The 24,750-nt window shown below is 43.5% G+C and overlaps 1 protein-coding gene across 1 annotated transcript in view; it reads left to right on the top strand.

Annotated features, from left to right (window-relative positions):
- The window catches only part of LOC112266161 (calsyntenin-2), a 423,803-nt gene that overhangs the window by 372,266 nt on the left and 26,787 nt on the right, over positions 1-24,750 (top strand). Inside the window, exons 9-11 of the mRNA XM_042296343.1 lie at positions 16,928-17,090; positions 20,562-20,728; positions 21,806-21,954. Coding sequence (XP_042152277.1) covers positions 16,928-17,090; positions 20,562-20,728; positions 21,806-21,954 — 479 coding nt within the window. The remainder of the gene's footprint in view (positions 1-16,927; positions 17,091-20,561; positions 20,729-21,805; positions 21,955-24,750) is intronic.

The following is a 24,750-nucleotide window of genomic DNA, read 5'->3' as shown; positions in this document are numbered from 1 at the left end:
GGGACTTCATGTCATTTTATAAGAAAGTGAAATTGGCCCGCTGTGGGTAGAAACCCATCACAGTTTACACGTTTTGCTGTATGTCCAGACATGCAGTAGACAGTAGGGCTATATCATATGCTAACTCATCCAGACAGTATACAGTAGACAATAGTGGTATATCATATGCTAACTCATCCAGACAGTATACAGTAGACTGTAGGGCTATATCATATGCTAACTCATCCAGACAGTATACAGTAGACAATAGTGGCATATCATATGCTAACTCATCCAGACAGTATACAGTAGACAATAGTGGTATATTTAATGCTAACTCATCCAGACAGTATACAGTAGACAATAGTGGTATATCATATGCTAACTCATCCAGACAGTATACAGTAGACAATAGTGGTATATCATATGCTAACTCATCCAGACAGTATACAGTCAGTAGACAATAGTGGTATATCATATGCTAACTCATCCAGACAGTATACAGTAGACAGTAGGGCTATATCATATGCTAACTCATCCAGACAGTATACAGTCAGTAGACAATAGTGGTATATCATATGCTAACTCATCCAGACAGTATACAGTAGACAGTAGGGCTATATCATATGCTAACTTATACAGACAGTATACAGTAGACAATAGTGGTATATCATATGCTAACTCATCCAGACAGTATACAGTAGACAGTAGGGCTATATCATATGCTAACTCATCCAGACAGTATACAGTCAGTAGACAATAGTGGTATATCATATGCTAACTCATCCAGACAGTATACAGTAGACAGTAGGGCTATATCATATGCTAACTTATACAGACAGTATACAGTAGACAATAGTGGTATATCATATGCTAACTCATCCAGACAGTATACAGTAGACAGTAGGGCTATATCATATGCTAACTCATCCAGACAGTATACAGTAGACAGTAGGGCTATATCATATGCTATACTCATCCAGACAGTATACAGTAGACAGTAGGGCTATATCATATGCTAACTCATCCAGACAGTATACAGTAGACAGTAGGGCTATATCATATGCTAACTCATCCAGACAGTATACAGTAGACAGTAGGGCTATATCATATGCTAACTCATCCAGACAGTATACAGTAGACAATAGTGGTATATCATATGCTAACTCATCCAGACAGTATACAGTAGACAGTAGGGCTATATCATATGCTAACTCATCCAGACAGTATACAGTTAGTAGACAATAGTGGTATATCCTATGCTAACTCATCCAGACATTATGCTGTAGACAATAGTGGTATATCCTATGCTAACTCATCCAGACATTATGCTGTAGACAATAGTGGTATATCCTATGCTAACTCATCCAGGCTAATGCTATAGGTTATTGCAGGGTGAGCCAGACAGCAGATCAAAGAGCAGTAGAGCAGGGATGTGTCTGTCTGCCAGAGAGCAATATTACTGAACTACAACCAGGGCAACGGGTGGCCCAAGGTAAAGACAGAGGAAGAGGGAGCAATGAGGAGTGAGTGACAGAGAGCAAGAGAGACCACTTCTGGGAAAATTGGAAAACTCTAAACAAACAACAAACAAACAACAACATGAAGAGGTATCTATCCAAAACGGAGATGTTTGGATAAAACACTTCTCCAATCTTTTTGGCTCTATAACAAAGAACAAACAGCGAGGTGCTAGAGAGTGTGCTATGGAATAGATATGTTTTGTTAGAGCTCCGCTCAATTTTGAAACAAATTCATATTTATCTTACTCTCTCACAACCTATAACTTCAAACATTGTTTGGCAATATGACAAAAGGAAAAGGCAAAGAAGGGGGCGCTAAACCAGATAATTTGGATAAGACAGAAAACAAACCAATGTCAACGAGGAGTTAGCTGAAGATGCTAGCTCCCAAGAGTTCCCCACAGAACCCATTCCAAGTGACCTACTGGCCTCTATAAACTCACTAAGCAAATGGTGGACACAAGGTTGATGATATCTCAAAGAATATTGGGACTTTGTCTGAAACTGTGAAGGCAACCAAGGGAAGGGTGCATGAGGTCGAGAAACAGTGTACAACGCAAAAACAATTACAACAAAACACTTCAAGCTGAATTGGAAATGCTCGAATCGCATTCAAGACAACGAACATCCAAATATTTGGGATCCAGGAGCACACTGAAAAAGGAAAACTAACTGAATTTGTATCAGAGCTGATACCGGCACTGCTGGGGAGTGAACACTTCAAAACACCCCATCCTGATCGACCGCCCACACAGATCACAGTCAACAAAGCCGGCCAAGGGTACGCCACCAAGGCCATTCATCGCACGGCTGCACTATCCAAAGACCAGGGATCTCATTCTCAAGCTGGCTAGTCAAAAGTTCCCCCTTAACTACAATGGAGCCAGGGTGTCTTTCTACCCAGATCTTACTTCGGAGGTGAGGAACCAACCACAATAGTATGATGAGTTGTGCAAGAAATGCAGGGCGGTAAACATCCCATATGGATTCCTCTTCCCAGCCCGGTTTAAGGTGACAGTCAACACATACGTTTGACAACCTAAAAGAGGCCGAACTGTTCCTGTCAAGTGTAACCGGTGTGAAATGGCCATGTAGTTAGCGGGGTGCACGCTAATAGTGTGTCAATCGGTGACGTCACTCGCTCTGAGACCTTGAAGTAGTTGTTTCCCTTGCTCTGCAAGGGCCACAGCTTTTGTGGAGCAATAGGTAACGATGCTTCTTTGGAGGCAGTTGCTGATGTGTGCAGAGGGTCCCTGGTTCAAGCCCAGGTAGGGGTGAGGAGAGGGATGGAAGCAACACTGTTACACAAGCAAGCTCCCTGGCTGAGGATACAGAACTGCTGTGTTAACCGGCTAAGTGGCTAAATACAGGCCAGGAATGTGTTGGAATTTTCTGCCGATGTCTTTTCAATGAGAAGATCAGAAATTGAGACTTATAATGATGGGTGAGATGTTATTGCTTATATAGCATTGTTTAGCCTATCATGGTTTAGTCTCACACACCCCCTAACGTGAGAGTTGAGTGTTATTTAATCTTTGTTTATATGCAGAGCATCTATAGATGCCGAGTTAGTTTAAGCTTTATGTCTCGGCACCCTAAGGTTTGTGTTAGTCAAGGAGTGCTTCATTTGGGGAAATCACTCAGTAAAGGGACGGGAGGGGGGATGGGGTCTGTGTTTTATGTTCACTTTTAATACAGGTGGCATGACAAGCTCTCGCACGGCAAGACGTTTTTCTTTTGGGCTTTGTATGACAGAAACAATTTGCTCTAAAGTAAGAAATGCCAGGTAGTGACCGTGCACAGAGTAGATCTGGTGGAATAAAGATAGTCAGCTGGAACTGCAATGTCTTAGGTCATGTCGTGAAAGAGTCAAGGTTTTTTTATCATCTTAAATCACTGGCCGCTGACATAGTGCTTCTTCAAGAAACTTATATTAAATGCTCGGCTCAGGCCAAACTACGAGTCGGCTGGATCGGTCAGATATACCAGTCTAATTTTGATGCAAAAGCGAGAGGGGTAGCAATCCTGAAAAGGAAAAACATTCCTTTATTTACTCATCCTCAATTTCAGATCCTAATGGTCGGTATATTATTGTGGCTGGTATACTGAAATCGAAACCAGTAACCTTGGTCAATTTATAAGGACCCAACTTCGATGATCCATTATTTTTTCAAAGGGTATTTAAGGCCTTACCAAATATCTTGGATACAAGTGTTCTTGTTTATAAGGCGACTTTAACTGTACGCTGTACGCTTCTCATTTAGATAAACATCTATCAAGGTCACTACAACAATCAAATGCCAGTGTCTGTCTAAATACATTGATGAAAAACCTTAACATTGTTGATATTTGGAGACTGACTCATCCAACATATAGGGATTATTGTGACAAACCACCTAAATCATTATCAAGATAGCTAAGGCATGTACAGGCATCTAGAGCTGTTCATAAAATTTACGACAAGAATGGTCAAATAGTAACAGATGCAGAGGATATTAATAAATGCTTTGCACAGATTTACCCAGAGTTACAGTGGGGCAAAAAGTATTTAGTCAGCCACCAATTGTGCAAGTTCTCCCACTTAAAAAGATGAGAGGCCTGTAATTTTCATGATAGGTACACTTCAACTATGACAGACAAAATGAGAAAAAAAATCCAGAAAATCACACTGTATGATTTTTAATTTATTTATTTCCAAATTATGGTGGAAAATAAGTATTTGGTCAATAACAAAAGTTTATCTCAATACTTTGTTATATACCCTTTGTTGGCAATGACAGAGGTCAAACGTTTTCTGTAAGTCTTCACAAGGTTCTTCACAAAAGCTCCCTAAAACACTTCAGCGTGCAGGCCTTTCTAATCGACCTGGCCCGGGTATCCTGGAAGGATATTGACCTCATTCCATCAGTAGAGGATGCCTGGTTATTCTTTAAAAGTGCTTTCCTCACCATCTTAAATAAACATGCCTCATTCAAAAAAGTTAGAACCAGGAACAGATATAGCCCTTGGTTCACTCCAGACCTGACTGATCTGCCGCAATGATCTGCCGCAATTGTTGCAACCCCTATTACTAGCCTGTTCAACCTCTCTTTCGTATCGTCTGAGATCCCCAATGATTGGAAATCTGCTGTGGTCATCCCCCTTTTCAAAGGGGGAGACACTCTAGACCCAAACTGTTACAGACCTATAACTATCCTACCCTGCCTTTCTAAGGTCTTCGAAAGTCAAGTTAACAAACAGATTACCGACCATTTTGAATCCCACTTTACCTTCAATCTGGTTTCTGAGTTGGTCATGGGTGAACCTCAGCCACGCTCAAGGTCCTAAACGACATCATATCCATATTCATCGACCTGGCCAAGGCTTTCGACTCTGTCAATCGCCACATTCTTATCGGCAGACTCAACAGCCTTGGTTTCTCAAATGACTGCCTCGCCTGGTTCACCAACTACTTCTCAGACAGAGTTCAGTGTGTCAAATCGGAGGGTCTGTTGTCCGGACCTCCGGCAGTCTCTATGGGGTTGCCTCAGGGTTCAATTCTCGACTCTTTTCGCTGTATGATGATGTCCCTCTTGCTGCTGGTGATTCTCTGATCCACCTCTACGCAGATGACACCATTTTGTATTCTTCTGTAAACACTCCTTCCAGACTCACATTAAGGTTCTCCAATCCAAATTTAAATCTAGAATCAGCTTCCTATTTCGCAACAAATCATCCATCACTCATGCTGCTAAACATACCCTTGTAAAACTGATCATCCTACCGATCCTTGACTTTGGCGATGTCATTTACAAAATAGCCTCCAACAGTCTACTCAAATCAAATCAAATTTTACTTGTCACATACACATGGTTAACAGATGTTAATGCGAGTGTAGCGAAATGCTTGTGCTTCTAGTTCCGACAATGCAGTAATAACCAACAAGTAATCTAACTAACAATTTCAAAGCTACTGTCTTATACACAGTGTAAGGGGATAAAGAATATGTACATAAAGATATATGAATGAGTGATGGTACAGAGCAGCATAGGTAAGATACAGTAGATGGTATCGAGTACAGTATATACATATGAGATGAGTATGTAAACAAAGTGGCATAGTTAAAGTGGCTAGTGATACATGTATTACATAAGGATGCAGTAGATGATATAGAGTACAGTATATACGTATGCATATGAGATGAATAATGTAGGGTATGTAACATTATATTAGGTAGCATTGTTTAAAGTGGCTAGTGATATATTTTACATCATTTCCCATCAATTCCCATTATTAAAGTGGCTGGAGTTGAGTCAGTGTCAGTGTCAGTGTGTTGGCAGCAGCCACTCAATGTTAGTGGTGGCTGTTTAACAGTCTGATGGCCTTGAGATAGAAGCTGTTTTTCAGTCTCTCGGTCCCAGCTTTGATGCACCTGTACTGACCTCGCCTTCTGGGTGATAGCGGGGTGAACAGGCAGTGGCTCGGGTGGTTGTTGTCCTTGATGATCTTTATGGCCTTCCTGTAACATCGGGTGGTGTAGGTGTCCTGGAGGGCAGGTAGTTTGCCCCCGGTGATGCGTTGTGCAGACCTCACTACCCTCTGGAGAGCCTTACGGTTGTGGGCGGAGCAGTTGCCGTACCAGGCGGTGATGCAGCCCGCCAGGATGCTCTCGATTGTGCATCTGTAGAAGTTTGTGAGTGCTTTTGGTGACAAGCCAAATTTCTTCAGCCTCCTGAGGTTGAAGAGGCGCTGCTGCACCTTCTTCACGATGCTGTCTGTGTGAGTGGACCAATTCAGTTTGTCTGTGATGTGTATGCCGAGGAACTTAAAACTTGCTACCCTCTCCGCTACTGTTCCATCGATGTGGATAGGGGGGGTGTTCCCTCTGCTGTTTCCTGAAGTCCACAATCATCTCATTAGTTTTGTTGACGTTGAGTGTGAGGTTATTTTCCTGACACCACACTCCGAGGGCCCTCACCTCCTCCCTGTAGGCCGTCTCGTCGTTGTTGGTAATCAAGCCTACCACTGTTGTGTCGTCCGCAAACTTGATGATTGAGTTGGAGGCGTGCGTGGCCACGCAGTCGTGGGTGAACAGGGAGTACAGGAGAGGGCTCAGAACACACCCTTGTGGGGCCCCAGTGTTGAGGATCAGCGGGGTGGAGATGTTGTTGCCTACCCTCACCACCTGGGGGCGGCCCGTCAGGAAGTCCAGTACCCAGTTGCACAGGGCGGGGTCGAGACCCAGGGTTTCGAGCTTGATGACGAGCTTGGAGGGTACTATGGTGTTGAATGCCGAGCTGTAGTCGATGAACAGCATTCTCACATAGGTATTCCTCTTGTCCAGATGGGTTAGGGCAGTGTGCAGTGTGGTTGAGATTGCATCGTCTGTGGACCTATTTGGGCGGTAAGCAAATTGGAGTGGGTCTAGGGTGTCAGGTAGGGTGGAGGTGATATGGTCCTTGACTAGTCTCTCAAAACACTTCATGATGACGGAAGTGATTGCTACGGGGCGGTAGTCGTTTAGCTCAGTTACCTTAGCTTTCTTGGGAACAGGAACAATGGTGGCCCTCTTGAAGCATGTGGGAACAGCAGACTGGTATAGGGATTGATTGAATATGTCCGTAAACACACCGGCCAGCTGGTCTACGCATGCTCTAAGGGCGCAGCTGGGGATGCCGTCTGGGCCTGCAGCCTTGCGAGGGTTAACACGTTTAAATGTCTTACTCACCTCGGCTGCAGTGAAGGAGAGTCCGCATGTTTTCGTTGCAGGCCGTGTCAGTGGCACTGTGTTGTCCTCAAAGCGGGCAAAAAAGTTATTTAGTCTGCCTGGGAGCAAGACATCCTGGTCCGTGACTGGGCTGGTTTCCTTCTTGTAGTCCGTGATTGACTGTAGACCCTGCCACATACCTCTTGTGTCTGAGCCGTTGAATTGAGATTCTACTTTGTCTCTGTACTGGCGCTTAGCTTGTTTGATAGCCTTGCGGAGGGAATGGCTGCACTGTTTGTATTCGGTCATGTTACCAGTCGCCCTGATTAAAAGCAGTGGTTCACGCTTTCAGTTTCACGCGAATGCTGCCATCAATCCACGGTTTCTGGTTAGGGAATGTTTTAATCGTTGCTATGGGAACGACATCTTCAACGCACGTTCTAATGAACTCGCACACCGAATCAGCGTATTCGTCAATGTTGTTATCTGACGCAATACGAAACATCTCCCAGTCCACGTGATGGAAGCAGTCTTGGAGTGTGGAGTCAGCTTGGTCAGACCAGCGTTGAACAGACCTCAGCGTGGGAGCTTCTTTTTTTAGTTTCTGTCTGTAGGCAGGGATCAACAAAATGGAGTCGTGGTCAGCTTTTCCGAAAGGAGGGCGGGGCAGGGCCTTATATGCGTCGCGGAAGTTAGAGTAACAATGATCCAAGGTTTTTCCACCCCTGGTTGCGCAATCGATATGCTGATAAAATTTAGGGAGTCTTGTTTTCAGATTAGCCTTGTTAAAATCCCCAGCTACAATGAATGCAGCCTCCGGATAAATGGATTCCAGTTTGCAAAGAGTCAAATAAAGTTCGTTCAGAGCCATAGATGTGTCTGCTTGGGGGGGGATATATACGGCTGTGATTATAATCGAAGAGAATTCTCTTGGTAGATAATGTGGTCGACATTTGATTGTGAGGAATTCTAAATCAGGTGAACAGAAGGATTTGAGTTCCTGTATGTTTCTTTCATCACACCATGTCTCGTTAGCCATAAGGCATACGCCCCCGCCCCTCTTCTTACCAGAAAGATGTTTGTTTCTGTCAGCGCGATGCGTGGAGAAACCCGCTGGCTGCACCGCCTCCGATAGCGTCTCTCCAGTGAGCCATGTTTCCGTGAAGCAAAGAACGTTACAGTCTCTGATGTCCCTCTGGAATGCTACCCTTGCTCGGATTTCATCAACCTTGTTGTCAAGAGACTGGACATTGGCGAGAAGAATGCTAGGGAGTGGTGCACGATGTGCCCGTCTCCAGAGTCTGACCAGAAGACCGCCTCGTTTCCCTCTTTTACGGAGTCGTTTTTTTGGCAAATTGGATGCAGTCTATCACAGTGCCATCTGTTTTGTCACCAAAGTCCCATATACTACCCACCACTGCGACCTGTATGCTCTCATTGGCTGGCCCTCAGTTCATACTCGTTGCCAAACCCACTGGCTCCAGGTCATCTATAAGTCTTTGCTAGGTAAAGCCCCGCCTTATCTCAGTTCACTGGTCACCATAGCAGCACCCACTCGTAGCACGCGCTCCTGCAGGTATATTTCCCTGGTCACCCCCAAAGCCAATTCCTCCTTTGGCCGCCTTTCCTTCTCGTTCTCTGCTGCCAATGACTGGAGCGAATTGCAAAAATCACTGAAGCTGGAGACTCATATCTTCCTCACTAACTTTAAGCATCAGCTGTCAGAGCAGCTCACAGATCATTGCACCTGTACATAGCCCATCTGTAAATAGCCCACCCAACTTCCTCATCCCTATATTGTTATTTTTTTTGCTTCTTTACACTCCAGTATCTATACATGCACATTCATTTTCAGTGTTTAATTGCTAAATTGTCATTTATTTTGCCACTATGGCCTATTTATTGCCTTACCTCCCTAATCTCACTTCATTTGCACACACTGTATATAGGCTATTCTATTGTGTTATTGACTGTACGTTTGTTTGTCCTATGTGTAACTCTGTGTTGTTTGTGTCGCACTGCTTTGCTTTATCTTTGCCAGGTCGCAGTTTTAAATGAGAACTTGTTCTCACCTGGTCTACCTAAAGGTGAAAAAAAATAGAATTCCTGAACCCACTGGATTCTCCAATTACATTGAAAGAACTACAGGAAAAATACAAACCGTCCAACCCAAAAAGGCCTGTGGTGTTGATGGTATCCTAAATGAAATGATAAAATTTACAGACAACAAATTCCAATGGCTATACTTAAACTCTTTAACATCATCCTCAGCTCTGGCATCTTCCCCAATATTTGGATCCAAAGACTGATCACCAGAATCCACAAAAGTGGAGACTAATGTGACCCCAATAACTACAGTGGGATATGCGTCAAAAAAACTTTGGGAAAATCCTCTGCATTATCATTAACAGCAGACTCATACATTTCCTGAGCGTTGTCAAATTGGCTTTTTGCCAAATTACCATACGGCAGACCAGGTATTCACCCTGAACACCCTAATTAAAAAAGTAATAATTAAAAATGTATTTTCATCTGGCCGGAAGGTGAGACAGGGATGCAGCTTAAGCCCCAGCCTCTTCAACATATATCAACAAATTGGCGAGGGCACTAGAATTGTCTGCAGCACCCACCTCACCCTACTAGAATCTGAAGTCAAATGTCTACGGCTTGCTGATGATGTGGTGCTTCTGTCACCAACCAAGGAGGGCCTACAGCAGCACCTAGATATTCTGCAAAGATTCTATCAGACCTGGGCCCTGACAGTAAATCTCAGTTCCAAAAGGTCCAGTTGCCAGGACCACGAATGCAAATTCCATCTAGACACTATTGCCCTAGAGCACACAAAATATTATATCTACCTCGGCCTGAACATCAGCACCACAGGTAACTTCCACAAAGCTGTGAACAAGCTGAGAGACAAGGCAAGAAGGGCATTCTATGCTATCAAAAGGAACACACAATTCGACATACCAATTTATCAAGGCACAAGGCGAGACCCACATGCAGGCACAGGAGGCAGATGGTTGGAGTCTTACAATGTTTATTTATCCAAAAAGGGGTAGGCAAGAGAATGGGCGTGTACAGGCAAAAGGTCAAAACCAGTTCAGAGTCCAATAGGTACCGAAGGGCAGGCAGATTCAAGGTCAGGGCAGGCAGGATGATCAGGCAGGTGGGAAAGTAGTCCAGAGTCAGGCAGTGGTCAAAACCAGGAAGACTAGCAAAAGAGAAAAGGAGTATGGGGAAAAAAAAAACTGGTTGACTTGACTTAACATACAAGACAAACTGGCACTGAGAGACAGGAAACACAGGGATAAATACACTGGGGAAAATAAGGATCTCACTTAAAATACATGAATCAGTTATAGAGCCTATTGCCCTTTATGGTTGTGAGGTCTGGGGTCCGCTCACCAACCAAGAATTCTCAAAATGGGACAAACACCAAATTGAGACTCTGCATGCAGAATTCTGCAAAAGTATCCTCAGTGTACAACGTAAAACACCAAATAAGGCATGCAGAGCAGAATTAGGCCGATTATCAAAGTCCAGAAAAGAGCAGTTAAATTCGACAACTACCGAAAATGAAGCAATTCCCAAACATTCAATAAGAAAGCCATCACCTACAGAGAGATGAACCTGGAGAAGAGCCCCCTAAGCAAGCTGGTCCTGGGGCTCACAAACACACCCCACAGAGCCCCAGGACAGCAACACAATTAGACCCCAACCAAATCATGAGAAAACAAAAATATATTTACGTGACACAATGGAAAGAATTTACCAAAAAACGGACAAACTTGAAGGCTATTTGGCCCTAAACAGAGAGTACACAGTTGCAGAATACCTGACCACTGTGACTGACCCAAAATTAAGGAAATCTTTGACTATGTACAGACTCAGTGAGCATAGCCTTGCTATTGAGAAAGGCCGCCGTAGGCGACATGGCTCTCAAGAGAAGACATGCTATGTGCACACTGCCCACAAAAGGAGGTGGAAACTGAGCTGCACTTCATAACTTCCTGCCAAATGTATGACCATATTAGAGACACATATTTCTCTCAGATTACACAGACCCACAAAGAATTCCAAAACAAATCCAATTTTGATGAACTCCCATATCTACTGTGCGAAATACCACAGTGTGCCATCACAGCAGCAAGATTTGTGACCTGTTGCCACAGGAAAAGGGCACCCAGTGAAGAACAAACACAATTGTAAATACATCCTATATTTATGATGAATTATTTTCCCTTTTGTACATTATTACAACAGTGTATATAGACGTAATATAACATTTGTAATGTCTTTATCCTTTGGGAACTTTTCTGGGTGTAATGTTTACTGTTTTAAGAGAGGTGAGAGAGTCAAAATAAACATTATGATGAGTGAGACGAGGAGAAAGCAAGAGAGAGTGATATGATGTAGGGATATGAAGAGAGAGAAAGGGAGTAAAGAGAGACGAGGGGGCAAGAGAGGACACCTGAGAAGTGTGCATGAAAGGGCTGTCGGAGAAGGCGGGCTGTAGCCTTTAAGCCCGTAGGTCTGGGTCCTGTGGATTGAAAGCTAGAGAGTGTCAGGGTTACTCTATACAGATCAGGACTACCCCTAGAGAGTGTCAGAGTTACTCCATACAGAGCAGGACTACCCCGAGTGTCAGAGTTACTCCATACAGAGCAGGACTACCCATGCTGTGGGCAGTGCTCGTCATGCCCTAAGTGAGATGACAGCTTACCCATCTGCTGTCCTAGCAGGGGCAACATTAGAGGTGTGTTTAGCCCATCTCAGAGCTTTCAGTCCCCCTCAGACAGACAGCCTGCATGGGGGCTATAAACCTCCACAAGCTCTCCCTAAACCACAACCAGTGGCACAGACTGATAGACAGACCCAGCAGAAGCCTTTATACTGTATCTGCCTCACAAAACGAACTATGCTCTCCTTATAAAGAAAGAGCTTATGGAACTTCTTGTGATTATGTTTAACACCCCCTCTCAACACCCCTCTTCTCAACTCTCTCTCTCTCTCTCTCTCTCTCTCTCTCTCTCTCTCTCTCTCTCTCTCTCTCTCTCTCTCTCTCTCTCTCTCTCTCTCTCTCTCTCTCTCTCTCTCTCTCTCTCTCTCTCTCTCTCTCTCTCTCTCTCTCTCTCTCTCTCTCTCTCTCTCTCTCTCTCTCTCTCTCTCTCTCTCTCTCTCTCTCTCTCTCTCTCTCTCTCTCTCTCTCTCTCTCTCTCTCTCTCTCTCTCTCTCTCTCTCTCTCTCTCTCTCTCTCTCGTCGGAGTACATGCTGGGAGTGAGTCGTCAAACAGAAGTGTTTGTGTTGTGAATTTCTTTTCACTCTATCGGGTTTTGGTATGTATATATATATAGATTGATTAGTTTAGTTGTTGTAAGGGTATCTTGTTTAAACTATCACTAAGCACGTATAGGGGTGGTGGGATCTTTGAGTTTGGTTTTTCGCGAGGGCACAACCAGCGGGTGGGGGAAGTTACAGGGGGAAGTTTGAAAAGCCCTGAAATTGCTAGACTCAAGAAAGTGGTCACAAGAGTGATAAGTGATGTAAATTCTAAAGAAAATGAAAGAGTTCAGTTCCAGTCTTAACTCTGTAAAGAGATGTGATGGCTGGATCTTCCTCTGTATATTTTTTTTTATCCATGAGCAGTTTTAAGATTTCTTCTTTAAACGTAAATGGGGCAAGAGATGTTAAAAAAAGAGCCATGGTGTATGAGTTAATTAGGGGAAAGGGAAGTGACGTAATTTTTCTACAAGAAACGCATAGTAATTTGGAAAATGAAGTTATGTGGCAACAGGAGTGGGGGGGACAGTGGTGTGTAGTCATAAAAACTCAAAAAGTGGGGGTGTGGTTATCTTGTTCTCAAAAGGGTTTTTGCCGTTGTCATATGAGGTTGAAGAGGTAGTTGAGGGGAGGTTATTAAAAGTTAGAGCAAGGTATGAAAACATCACTATGTGTCTGATAAATGTATATGCCCCAGTGGTGACAGTTGAGAGGGTATGTTTTTTAGAGACACTATCAAATACCATTGAGAAATGTAAAAAGAAGATTATTTGTTTATTGCTGGGGATTTTAACTGCACAGTTAGTGATTTAGATAGAAATCACCAAGAACCTCATATAGCCTCAAGGATGTTTTTAAAACGCCTCATTGTAACAAATGAATTGTGTGATATTTGGCGGAGTCAACATGGAGGAACAAGGCAGTACACCTGGGCGCATGTGAGAGAGAACATCATCTCTATGGCCAGGTTAGATAGGTTTTATGTTTTTGAGCATCAATCTCAGGTCTGTAAATCAAGTGTGATAACTCCAGTGGGATTTTCTGATCATTGTTTAATAACAGAGGTGGTGTTCATTAACGATGTAAAACCCAAAAGCGCATACTGGCATTTTAATATAACTTTATTGCAGAAGGGCTGTCCTCACCCTACTGCCCAAAAAGGGTGACCCGAGGGAGGTGAAGAACTGGAGGCCGGTGGCTTTATTGTGCACTGATTATAAGATATTGTCAAAAGCCTTGTCCAACATGCTGAGGGAGGTGATGGGGCAAATCATACACACGGATAATATAATAATAATAACATTTCTCTGATTCGTGATTTTTTTGGACGTCTCTAGGGCTATTGGGTTGGATGCTGGTCTAATTTCAATTGATCAGGAAAAGGCATTTGACCGAGTTGAACATCAATATTTATGGCACACGTTTGAGGCGTTTGGGTTCAGCTCTGGTTTTATTGCCATGATAAAGGTGATATATGGTGACATTGAAAGTGTATTGAAAGTTAACGGTGGTTTGAGTGCTCCTTTTAAAGTGTGTAGAGGTATAAGGCAGGGATGTTCTATGTCAGGGATGTTATATGCCATTGCTATAGAGCCACTACTAAATAGCATTAGAAGTCGCATTGCAGGGGTGTGCCTTTCAGAGGATATTCCTCCTATTCGTCTCTCAGCCTATGCTGATGATGTAGTTGTGCTAGTGAAAAATCAAGCGGAGGTGGATAGCTTGAGTCTAATGGTTGATCGTTTTAGGGGAATATCCTCTGCAAAGGTAAATTGGGAAAAGAGTTGTGCGTTACAGATTGGAGAATGGTCTGGAGGAATCATGGCTTTGCCAGGGGGGCTAGAATGGTGTAAGGGAGGTTTTAAGTATCTTGGAGTATACCTAGGAGATGAGGGGACTATGGAAAAAAAATTGGAGTGGGGTGGTTGAAATGGTGGAAGGGAGGATGAGGAGATGGCATTGGTTATTATCTAGTATGTCATATAGGGGGCGCACTATTATAGTTAACAATGTGATTGCATCTGCACTGTGGCATCGGTTGTCAGTTTTAGAACCACCATCTGGCCTTCTGGCTAAGATACAGGCAATTATTGTGGATTTCTTTTGGGATAAATATCACTGGGTTCCACAAAGTGTTTTGTATTTGTCAAAAGAAGAGGAGGGACAAGGTCTTGTACATCTTGCTAGTAGGGCTGCTGCTTTCCGGTTTCAGTTTATTCAAAGGTTGCTTTATGGACCGGAAAATGTGGTGTGGAGAGGGGTGGCAGGTCTTATATTACAACGGGTTGGAGGATTAGGTTTAAAGAAGGCTTTATTTCTGGTTGATAGTAGCCAGATTTCTAGGGAGGGAGTACCTCCGTTTTACAGAGGACTTCTCAGAGTGTGGAGCATAATGAAGGTGTCTAGACGAACTTCAGCGGAGTCAGTGCATTGGCTGTTGGAGGAACCTCTGGTGTATGGGGCAAGACTGGATTGTACAACTGCAGCTGTTCCACATTTCTCCAAGATTCTGGTGAGGGGGAAAATCATCACCTTAAGACAGTTAATGGCCATGTCTGGGCCCGCCTTAATGGATGGCAGACGGGTGGCAGAACATTTGGGGATGAGGTCGGAAAGGATTGTCGGACAAATGCTGGGGAGCTGTAGGAAGGCTCTGTCAGCGGAAGAATGGGGTATGCTTAGTAGCCACAAGAAGAAGGTACAAGATGAAGACGTCTCATTTCCAAGACTAGGGATTACACCAAATATCCCAGAGTCAGAAAGAAAGGCGTTATTGCTGGATTTGAGAGGGTTGGAGGAGGTGGGTTTGGATGAGGTGAATGGGAAGGACTTGTATAGGGGGTGTGTCAAGGTGTTGAATAAAGATAAATTGAAAAATAGAAAAGACACTCCATGGAGGGTAAAATTGGGCATTGATGATAGGGTAAAGCCAGCATGGAGGGCACTGTACAAACCACCGTTACAAAAGGGTACTGGTGATATGCAATGGAGGGTTTTACATGGCATCATTGCAGTTAATGCTTTTGTATCTGTTATTAATTCAGATGTTAGAGATGGATATCCTTTTTGTAATATAAGAGAAACCATTTTTCACTGTTTTATGGAGTGTGAGAGGATAAAACCTCTATTGGAAATGCTGGAATCTTTGTTTAAAGCTGTAGGGGAATTTTTCAATAACACTGTTTTTATTTTGGGGTTTCAATATAGTAAACAACAGAAAAGAAAATGTCAAATGTTAAATTTTATTTTGGGACAAGCTAAGATGTCAATTTTTCTGAGTAGAAAACATAAGATAGAAACAGGATATGGGAAGGATGTAAGATGTGTTTTTAAAGGATTAGTGAAAGCAAGAATAAAAGTAGATTTTGAGTTCTTTTCAGCTGTAAAAGATCTCCTATTATTTGAGGAGAAGTGGGCCTACGAAGGAGCGCTTTGTTTTGTAGAGGAGGGGAAATTATTTTTTGCTGATGAAATAAGTTGAATGTATATGTTATGTATTTATTTTTGTTTAGGAATTACATTTGTTGTTTCATTTCTGAAAAGGCAGTGTGTCATTTTTTTTATGTTAACACTTGAGTAAAAAATAAAGGTTTTATAAAAACTCAAACTCTCTCTCTCTCTCTCTCTCTCTCTCTCTCTATTCAATATTCAAATGGCTTTATTAGCATGATAAACATATGTTTACATTGCCAAAACAAGTGAAATAGATAATGAACAAAAGTGAAATAATCAATCAAAAATGAATGAATATAAAGTGAACTATTCCTGCAGAGTTTTACCTCCCTTCAACTCCTCTCCTCTCCCTCTCATCCAACCACTCTACCTTAAAAGGCTGACAGGATTTAACAGTCCAAAGAGTTCTACAATTAGTTTCAAAGGAATAAACACATTTCAAATGCCATATTATGGCTATGTACAGTGTTAAAATGATGTGCAAATAATTCAACTACAAAAGGGAAAATAAAACGTATTTACAATGGTGTTTGTTCTTCACTGGTTGACCTGGGCATATATTGCTGCTGTGATGGCACACTGTGATATTCCCCCAACATATATGGGAGTTTATCAAAATTGGATTTGTTTTCAAATTCTTTGTGGGTCTGTGTAATCTGAGGGAAATAGGTGTCTCTAATATGGTCATACATTTGGCAGGAGGTTAGGAAGTGCAGCTCAGTTTCCACCTCATTTTGTGGGCAGTGTGCACATAGCCTGTCTTCTCTTGAGAGCCAGGTCTGCCTATGGCAGCCTTTCTCAATAGCAAGGCTATGCTCACTCTCTCTCTCTGTTTCTGTTTCTTTCTCTCACTCTCTCTTTCACTCACTCTCTCTGTCTCCCTTTCTCTCGCTTTCACTCACACTCTGTCTTTTTCACTCGCTCTCTCTCTCTCTCTTTCACTCACTCTCTCTTTCACTCACTCTCTCTTTCACTCACTCTCTCTGTCTTTTTCCGGTGCAGATCTGTGATAAGGAGTGGCACTATTACGTCATTAACGTGGAGTTTCCTGTGGTGACACTCTACGTGGACGGAGTGACCTACGACCCTTACCTGGTGACAGATGATTGGCCGATCCACCCATCTCAGATTGACGTGCAGCTTACTTTGGGTGCCTGCTGGCAAGGTGATGATGATGACAATGATGATGATGCTGATGATAAATGATGATCTATCAAAAAATATTATAGATCAACATGAACGTCTAATTCACATCAGAATTAGACTTTCATGTTTCTCAAATGTTAAATTTAGAAGTTTTTAAACTTAACTTCTTGATACACGGATCCCTTTAGCGGGATCATTTTCATCAACAACCACTGAATTGCAAAGCGCCAAATAAATAAAAATTACTAAAAATGTTTATATTTATGAAATCACAAGTGCAATATAGCAAAACACACTGTAGCATGTTGTTAATCCGCCTGTCGTGTCAGATTTTGAAAATATGCTTTATAGCGAAAGCAATCCAAGCGTTTGTGTGAGTTTATCGATCACTAGACAAAACATTATGAACACCTAGCATCAAAGTAGCTTGGTCACGAAAATCAGAAAAGCAATCAAATTAATCTCTTAACTTTGATGATCTTCGGATGTTTTCACTCACGAGACTCCCAGTTACACAATAAATGTTCCTTTTGTTCCATAAAAATTATTTTTATATCCAAAATACCTCCATTTGTTTGGCGTGTTATGTTCAGAAATCCACAGGCTCGAGCGGTCACGACATCGCAGAAGAAAATTCCAAATAGTATCCGTAATGTCCACAGAAACATGTCAAACGTTTTTTATAATCAATCCTCAGGTTGTTTTAAAAATATATAATCTATAATATATAAACCGGCACGGTCTCTTTTTCAGTAGGAGAGGGAGAGACAATGACTGCCCCACTCTGTTGCGCGAGCAAAACTCATGCGAACACCCAGCTATCCACTGATGCCATGTTATCTTTCTCGCTCATTTTCAAAATAAAAGCCTGAAACTATGTCTAAAGACTGTTGACACCTTGAGGAAGCGATAGGAAAAGGAATCTGGTTGATATCCCTTTAAATGGAGCGAAGGCAGGCTATGGAACATGGAGCTTTCAAAATAGAAGCCACTTCCTGGTTTGATTTTCCTCAGGTTTTCGCCTGCAATATCAGTTCTGTTACACTCACAGACAATATTTTGACAGTTTTGGAAACTTTAGTGTGTTTTCTATCCTAATCTGTCAATTCTATGCATATTCTAGCATTTGGGCCTGAGAAATAGGCTGTTTACTTTAGGAACGTTATTTTTCCAAACATAAAAATAGTGCCCCCTAGCTGAAAGAGGTTACGTTTAGGCATTAACTCTGAATGGTTAAGGTTAGGCTTAAGGTTTGGGATAGGCTTAAAACACACATATAAAAAACAACATTCTATCGCTGGATTCGAACATGCAACCCTTATAATCCGATACTTACGCCCATCCACCATCCCCGTCCACGACACCCTAGCAAAACCGAAACCAACTTGAAGCTAACAGCTCTCACTGTTGCCCCTAGTGGCCGGTTTCAACGTCATCTTCAAACGTCTTCAGACATGGATGGATGTCGAATACCGACTTGTATGACGGGTGACCTGGCAGGAAAATGATGACAATGACGATCTGCAACCAATGTCTTGCCCCTGTTGTGTGCCACTGTTGACTGGTTCGATGTGGGGAAATGTTTGGGGGATCTGACCTGACAGCTGATCAGTTAAGCTGACTGGACAAGTGGTGTCAGCTTTGCTCTCTCCAGTCTTACGTTGAAGTTCTGTGTGCATGATGTGTATTTTGTAATACACATCAGCTTGTATGAAGCTTGTAATCCATCTTCGATGCACAATGAAGTTGAAAAGTGAAGATACAATCAAGCTGTCTTCAGCAACGCCCCGTTAAAGAATAGATAAAAGGTCACTTCTCCTACAGTAGAGCCTACTGTTACTGTTGCTAAATGACTGTATGAATGTGTGTAATGATGGGTAGCCCTAAATGATGTGTCGAGATAGATCAGGCCATTTTCAACAGGGTGGCAGGACAGGAGGAGAAGAGTGGAGGAGAGGAGAGTGAGGAACGGTTGAGGAGAGGAGAGGAGAGGAGAGGAGAGGAGAGGAGAGGAGAGGAGAGGAGAGGAGAGGAGAGGAGAGGAGAGGAGAGGAGAGGAGAGGAGAGGAGAGGAGAGGAGAGGAGAGGAGAGGAGAGGAGAGGTGAGGGACATTACTTCTCCTTTCCACAACTGCTGTTTTTCTTCTCTTTCATTGAATGGCAGATGGAGTTGAATGACAGATGGAGTTGAATGACAGATGGAGGTGAATGGCAGATGGAGTTGAATGGCAGATGGAGTTGAATGGCAGATGGAGTTGAATGACAGATGGAGGTGAATGGCAGATGGAGGTGAATGGCAGATGGAGTTGAATGGCAGATGGAGTTGTGTAGCCCTGAAGAAGGGATTAGAAGACCTTGAATAGAGATGGAGGTCAGCGACCATTAGGCCTCTCTGAAGGGAACTAAGCCCTCAGTAACCACCCTGTTATCTTTACACAGCGCTATTAGCTCTGACCATTGCCTTTTCAAAGACACTAGCTGCTAGCGACCACCTCCACTGAAAAGTTCTAGTGAAAGTTCCTTCAAACTTCTAGAGGAGTCTGTCTCAGGCTTTCTGTGGTAATCGCAGATGAGGACTGATTATTCTCCCTGGCTGTGAAGGAATTTGCGACATGATTTGTTCATTTTACATTAGCGTTTTATAAGTGCTCATTTGCATAAAGCATAGCCTCTCTGAGCTAGTGGTGACGGGATGGGAAACTGTGTGATGGAATTGGCATTTTAGAAGGAAAGAAATTGACATGAAAAAAGGGAAGAAAAATAGAAAGAAGCTTGATAGAGAAAGTTCAGTGTGTCTCTAGAGTCAGTGGATTATTGTTCAGGCCAGCAGATTGACCGTTTGCACTAAGGCAGAGTTCACACGGTCTTGTAGAGAAACAGCGTTTGCTGTCCTTTCTGCACTCTCTCTAATGGTGATGTTGTTCTTTCCAGCCCTCATTCTCTTAGAGAAAGTGTGCTTTTGCGTGCGTGTTTTTCTCTGTGTGTTTTATCATGCAGCCTGTACACTGCATGCTGAAGGGAAGTGCCTGTCTACCCAGACATGAGAGGCCAGGCAGGTGGCAGGCTGCAGTTTAAACCCTCTCTCTCTCTCTTAACTATCTCCTGAAGGCAATTACAATTGTGCTTGGCGTGGTGCTGCCAACAGGCTCACAGTGAAACACACAAACCTCCTGGTCTGAGAAATGACCTGAGATCAGTGGCATGTCACCAGCCCATCTGCCTAGTAATGTCACAGACAGTACAGTAACAGTACATTAGTAGTGGCAGAGAGAGAGGGGGGACTGACTCAGGACCTGTCTGATTAAAGTGCATGCTGGGAGACCTGAAGTTTTCGAAGGCCATTAACAGTGAGATTACTGTGTGCTTTTGTCACTTACTGACTTTTTAGTCATTGGCTATTGAGGTTTCTGAAAGGATTTCCTTCCGTTCTACATTATAATAGTGGAACTATATGTAGTTATTATTCATGAACTGTGTCTTCTGTGTGTAGGTGGTGAGGTGACGATGTCGCGGTTCACTCAGTACTTCCGGGGCAGTCTGTCAGGGCTTACCATCAGGCCAGGGAAGATAGAGAGCCAGAAGGTAATCTCCTGTCTACAGGCCTGTAAGGAAGGACTGGACATCAACTCACTGGAGAGCCTGGGCAAGGGCATCAAGGTAAGGCGACCGACCGACAGACAAGACAGACAAGACAGACAAGACAGACAGACAGACAGACAGACAGACAGACAGACAGACAGACAGACAGACAGACAGACAGACAGACAGACAGACAGACAGACAGACAGACAGACAGACAGACAGACAGACAGACAGACAGACAGACAGACAGACAGACAGACAGACAGACAGACAGTAAACGCATTAAAATGCTGATACACTGTGTATTCAAACATATGTTAAAACACTTAGTCTCCCCTCCCTTTTCTTGCCTACCCCCTTTCTATCTCCACGTCCTTCTCTCCTTCCTCCCCCCTTAAAGCCTGAAGCTGATTCATCTCCCAGTATAGAGAGAGAGGGAGGAGATAAAGAGAAGAGGGATGCCTGTTTGGACTGTTGTTCCATGATTAAATCCTGTCAGCCTTTTAAGGTAGAGTGATAGGATGAGAGGGAGAGGAGAGGAGTTGAAGGGAGGTAAAACTCTGCAGGACTAGTTCACTATCTTTTTCAAATGATTTCATTTTCTTTTTCTGGCGACACTTTTCCACAGGTCTCCTGAGTCTAGTACAGCTTAAGGACAGTGTTTAGGATCAGGTGGGAACCTTGACAATACAATCACAGGAGAAGGAGAGGATGAGAGGAGAGAGAGGGGGAGAACAGAGGGATAAAAGGAAACAGAGAGAGCTCCCTGAAGCGTTGTGTCTTTGCTGCTGTGTGTGAATGAGGCTGTGGTATCAGCAGCATAAAGCCTCTTCAGTGAGACTGAGACTCAGTGCATCATGTCCACTGGGACCCAGAGCTGTGTCTGAGTGTGTCTGAGCAACACAATAAGCTTATGATCCCTCAAACAGAGAAGAAGAATGAACACACACTCATGATGTATACTCAAACACACTCAATCAGACACACTCAGACACACACTTATGCTGTACACACACTTAGACACACTCAGACACAGTTTTTTCAGTGTGGGTTACACTGTGGTAAAGTCTGAAGTGTTCTCTCGCTGTCTCTCTCTCCCTGTCTCTCTCTTTCTCTCTGTCTCCCTCTGTCGCTCTCTCTCTTCTCTCTCAGTTCCACTTCAACCCAGCCCAGTCGATCCTGGTGATGGAGGGCGAGGATCTGGAGAACATGAACGCTGCTCTGAGGAAGGTCTCCTACATCAACTCCCGCCAGTTTCCCACACCGGGCATCAGACACCTGCACATCTCAACCTCAGTACAGTACGCAAGCAATGGCTAATTCTACCTTTACCACTGACTGTTACATAATCTCTATCTGTCACTCTCCCTCTCCTCTGTCCATCATCCACCTCAGTACAGTGACTGGATAAGGTCTTCTCTGTCCTTCATCTACCTCAGCACAGTGACTGGATAAGGTCTTCTCTCACCTCTGTCCTTCATCTACCTCAGTACAGTGACTGGATAAGATCTTCTCTCTCCCCTGTCCTTCATCCACCTCAGTACAGTGACTGGATAAGGTCTTATCTCTCCCCTGTCCTTCATCCACCTCAGTACAGTGACTGGATAAGGTCTTCTCTCTCCTGTCCTTCATCTACCTCAGTACAGTGACTGGATAAGGTCTTCTCTCTCCTGTCCTTCATCCACCTCAGTACAGTGACTGGATAAGGGCTTCTCTCTCCTCTGTCCTTCATCTACCTCAGTACAGTGTGACTGGATAAGGTCTTCTCTGTCCTTCATCCACCTCAGTACAGTGACTGGATAAGGGCATCTCTCTCCTGTCCTTCATCCACCTCAGTACAGTGACTGGAAAAGGTATTCTCTGTCCTTCATCCACCTCAGTACAGTGACTGGATAAGGTCATCTCTCTCCTGTCCTTCATCCACCTCAGTACAGTGACTAGATAAGGTCTTCTCTGTCCTTAATCCACCTCAGTACAGTAGCTAGATAAGGTATTCTCTGGGCTTCATCCACCTCAGTACAGTGACTGGATAAGGTATTCTCTGTCCCTCATCCACCTCAGTACAGTGACTAGATAAGGTCTTCTCTGTCCTTCATCCACCTCAGTACAGTGACTAGATAAGGTATTCTCTGTCCTTCATCCACCTCAGAACAGTGACTGGATAAGGTCTTCTCTCTCCTGTCCTTCATCCACCTCAGTACAGTGTGTCTGGATAAGGTCTTCTCTGTCCTTCATTTACCTCAGTACAGTGACTGGATAAGGTCTTCTCTGTCCTTCATCTACCTCAGTACAGTGACTCGATAAGGTCTTCTCTCTCCTGTACTTCATCTACCTCAGTACAGTGTGACTGGATAAGGTATTCTCTGTCCTTCATTTACCTCAGTACAGTGACTGGATAAGGTCTTCTCTCTCATGTCTTTCACCTACCTCAGTACAGTGACTGGATTAGGTCTTCTCTCTCCTGTCCTTCATCTACCTCAGTACAGTGTGACTGGATAAGGTCTTCTCTGTCCTTCATTTACCTCAGTACAGTGACTGGATAAGGTCTTCTCTGTCCTTCATCTACCTCAGTACAGTGACTGGATAAGGTCTTCTCTGTCCTTCATCTACCTCAGTACAGTGACTGGATAAGGTCTTCTCTCTTCTGTCCTTTATCGAGCTCACATTCTGTCTTTTTTCCACCTCAGTCCAGTTTAACCTACTGTACCTGTACCTCTACATCTACCTGTACCAGTAACTCTACCTGTACCTCTAACTCTACCTGTACCTCTAACTCTAACTCTACCTGTACCTCTAACTCTACCTGTACCTCTAACTCTAACTCTACCTGTAACTCTAACTGCTTTCCGTTTGAGTTATATTAGGTTTTATTTTCATCGTAACTCTACTTGTACCTCTAACTCTCTCTGTACCTGTACCTCTAACTCTACCTGTACCTCAAACTCTACCTGTACCTCTACCTGTACGTGTAACTCTACATGTACCTGTACCTCTAACTCTACCTGAACCTGTACCTCTAACTCTATCTGTACCTGTACCTCTAACTCTACCTGTACCTCTAACTCTACCTGTACCTCTAACTCTACCTGTACCTCTACCTCTCTCTGTACCTGTACCTCTAACTCTACTTGTACCTGTAACTCTACCTGTACCTCTAACTCTACCTCTACCTGTACCTCTACCTGTACCTGTAACTCTACCTGTACCTCTAACTCTACCTGTACCTGTACCTGTAACTCTATCTCTACCTCTACCTGTACCTCTAACTCTACTTGTACCTCTAACTCTACCTGTACCTCTAACTCTACCTGTACCTCTAACTCTACCTGTACCTCTAACTCTAACTCTACTTGTACCTGTAACTCTACCTGTACCTGTAACTCTACCTCTACCTGTACCTCTACCTGTACCTCTAACTCTCTCTGTACCTGTACCTCTAACTCTACTTGTACCTGTAACTCTACCTGTACCTCTAACTCTACCTGTACCTCTAACTCTACCTGTACCTGTATCTCTAACTCTACTTGTACCTCTAACTCTACCTGTACCTCTACCTGTACCTGTACCTCTACCTCTTCTTGTACCTCTATCTGTACCTGTACCTCTAACTCTACCTGTACCTCTAACTCTTCTTGTACCTGTACCTGTAACTCTACCTGTACCTCTAACTCTACCTGTACCTCTAACTCTCTCTGTACCTGTACCTCTATCTCTACCTGTACCTCTAACTCTCTCTGTACCTGTACCTCTAACTCTACCTGTACCTCTAACTCTACCTGTACCTCTAACTCTACCTGTACCCCTAACTCTACCTGTACCTCTAACTCTACCTGTACCTCTAACTCTACCTGTACCTCAACCTGTACCTGTACCTCTAGCTCTACTTGTACCTCTAACTCTACCTGTACCTCTAACTCTACCTGAACCTCTAACTCTAACTCTACCTGTACCTCTAACTCTACCTGTACCTCTAACTCTAACTCTACCTGTAACTCTAACTGCTTTCCGTTTGAGTTATATTAGGTTTTATTTTCATCGTAACTCTACTTGTACCTCTAACTCTCTCTGTACCTGTACCTCTAACTCTACCTGTACCT

This window comes from Oncorhynchus tshawytscha, linkage group LG13 (genome assembly GCF_018296145.1).
Source record: "Oncorhynchus tshawytscha isolate Ot180627B linkage group LG13, Otsh_v2.0, whole genome shotgun sequence".
Lineage (NCBI taxonomy): Eukaryota > Metazoa > Chordata > Actinopteri > Salmoniformes > Salmonidae > Oncorhynchus > Oncorhynchus tshawytscha.
This window is presented reverse-complemented; position numbering and strand designations above follow the sequence as displayed.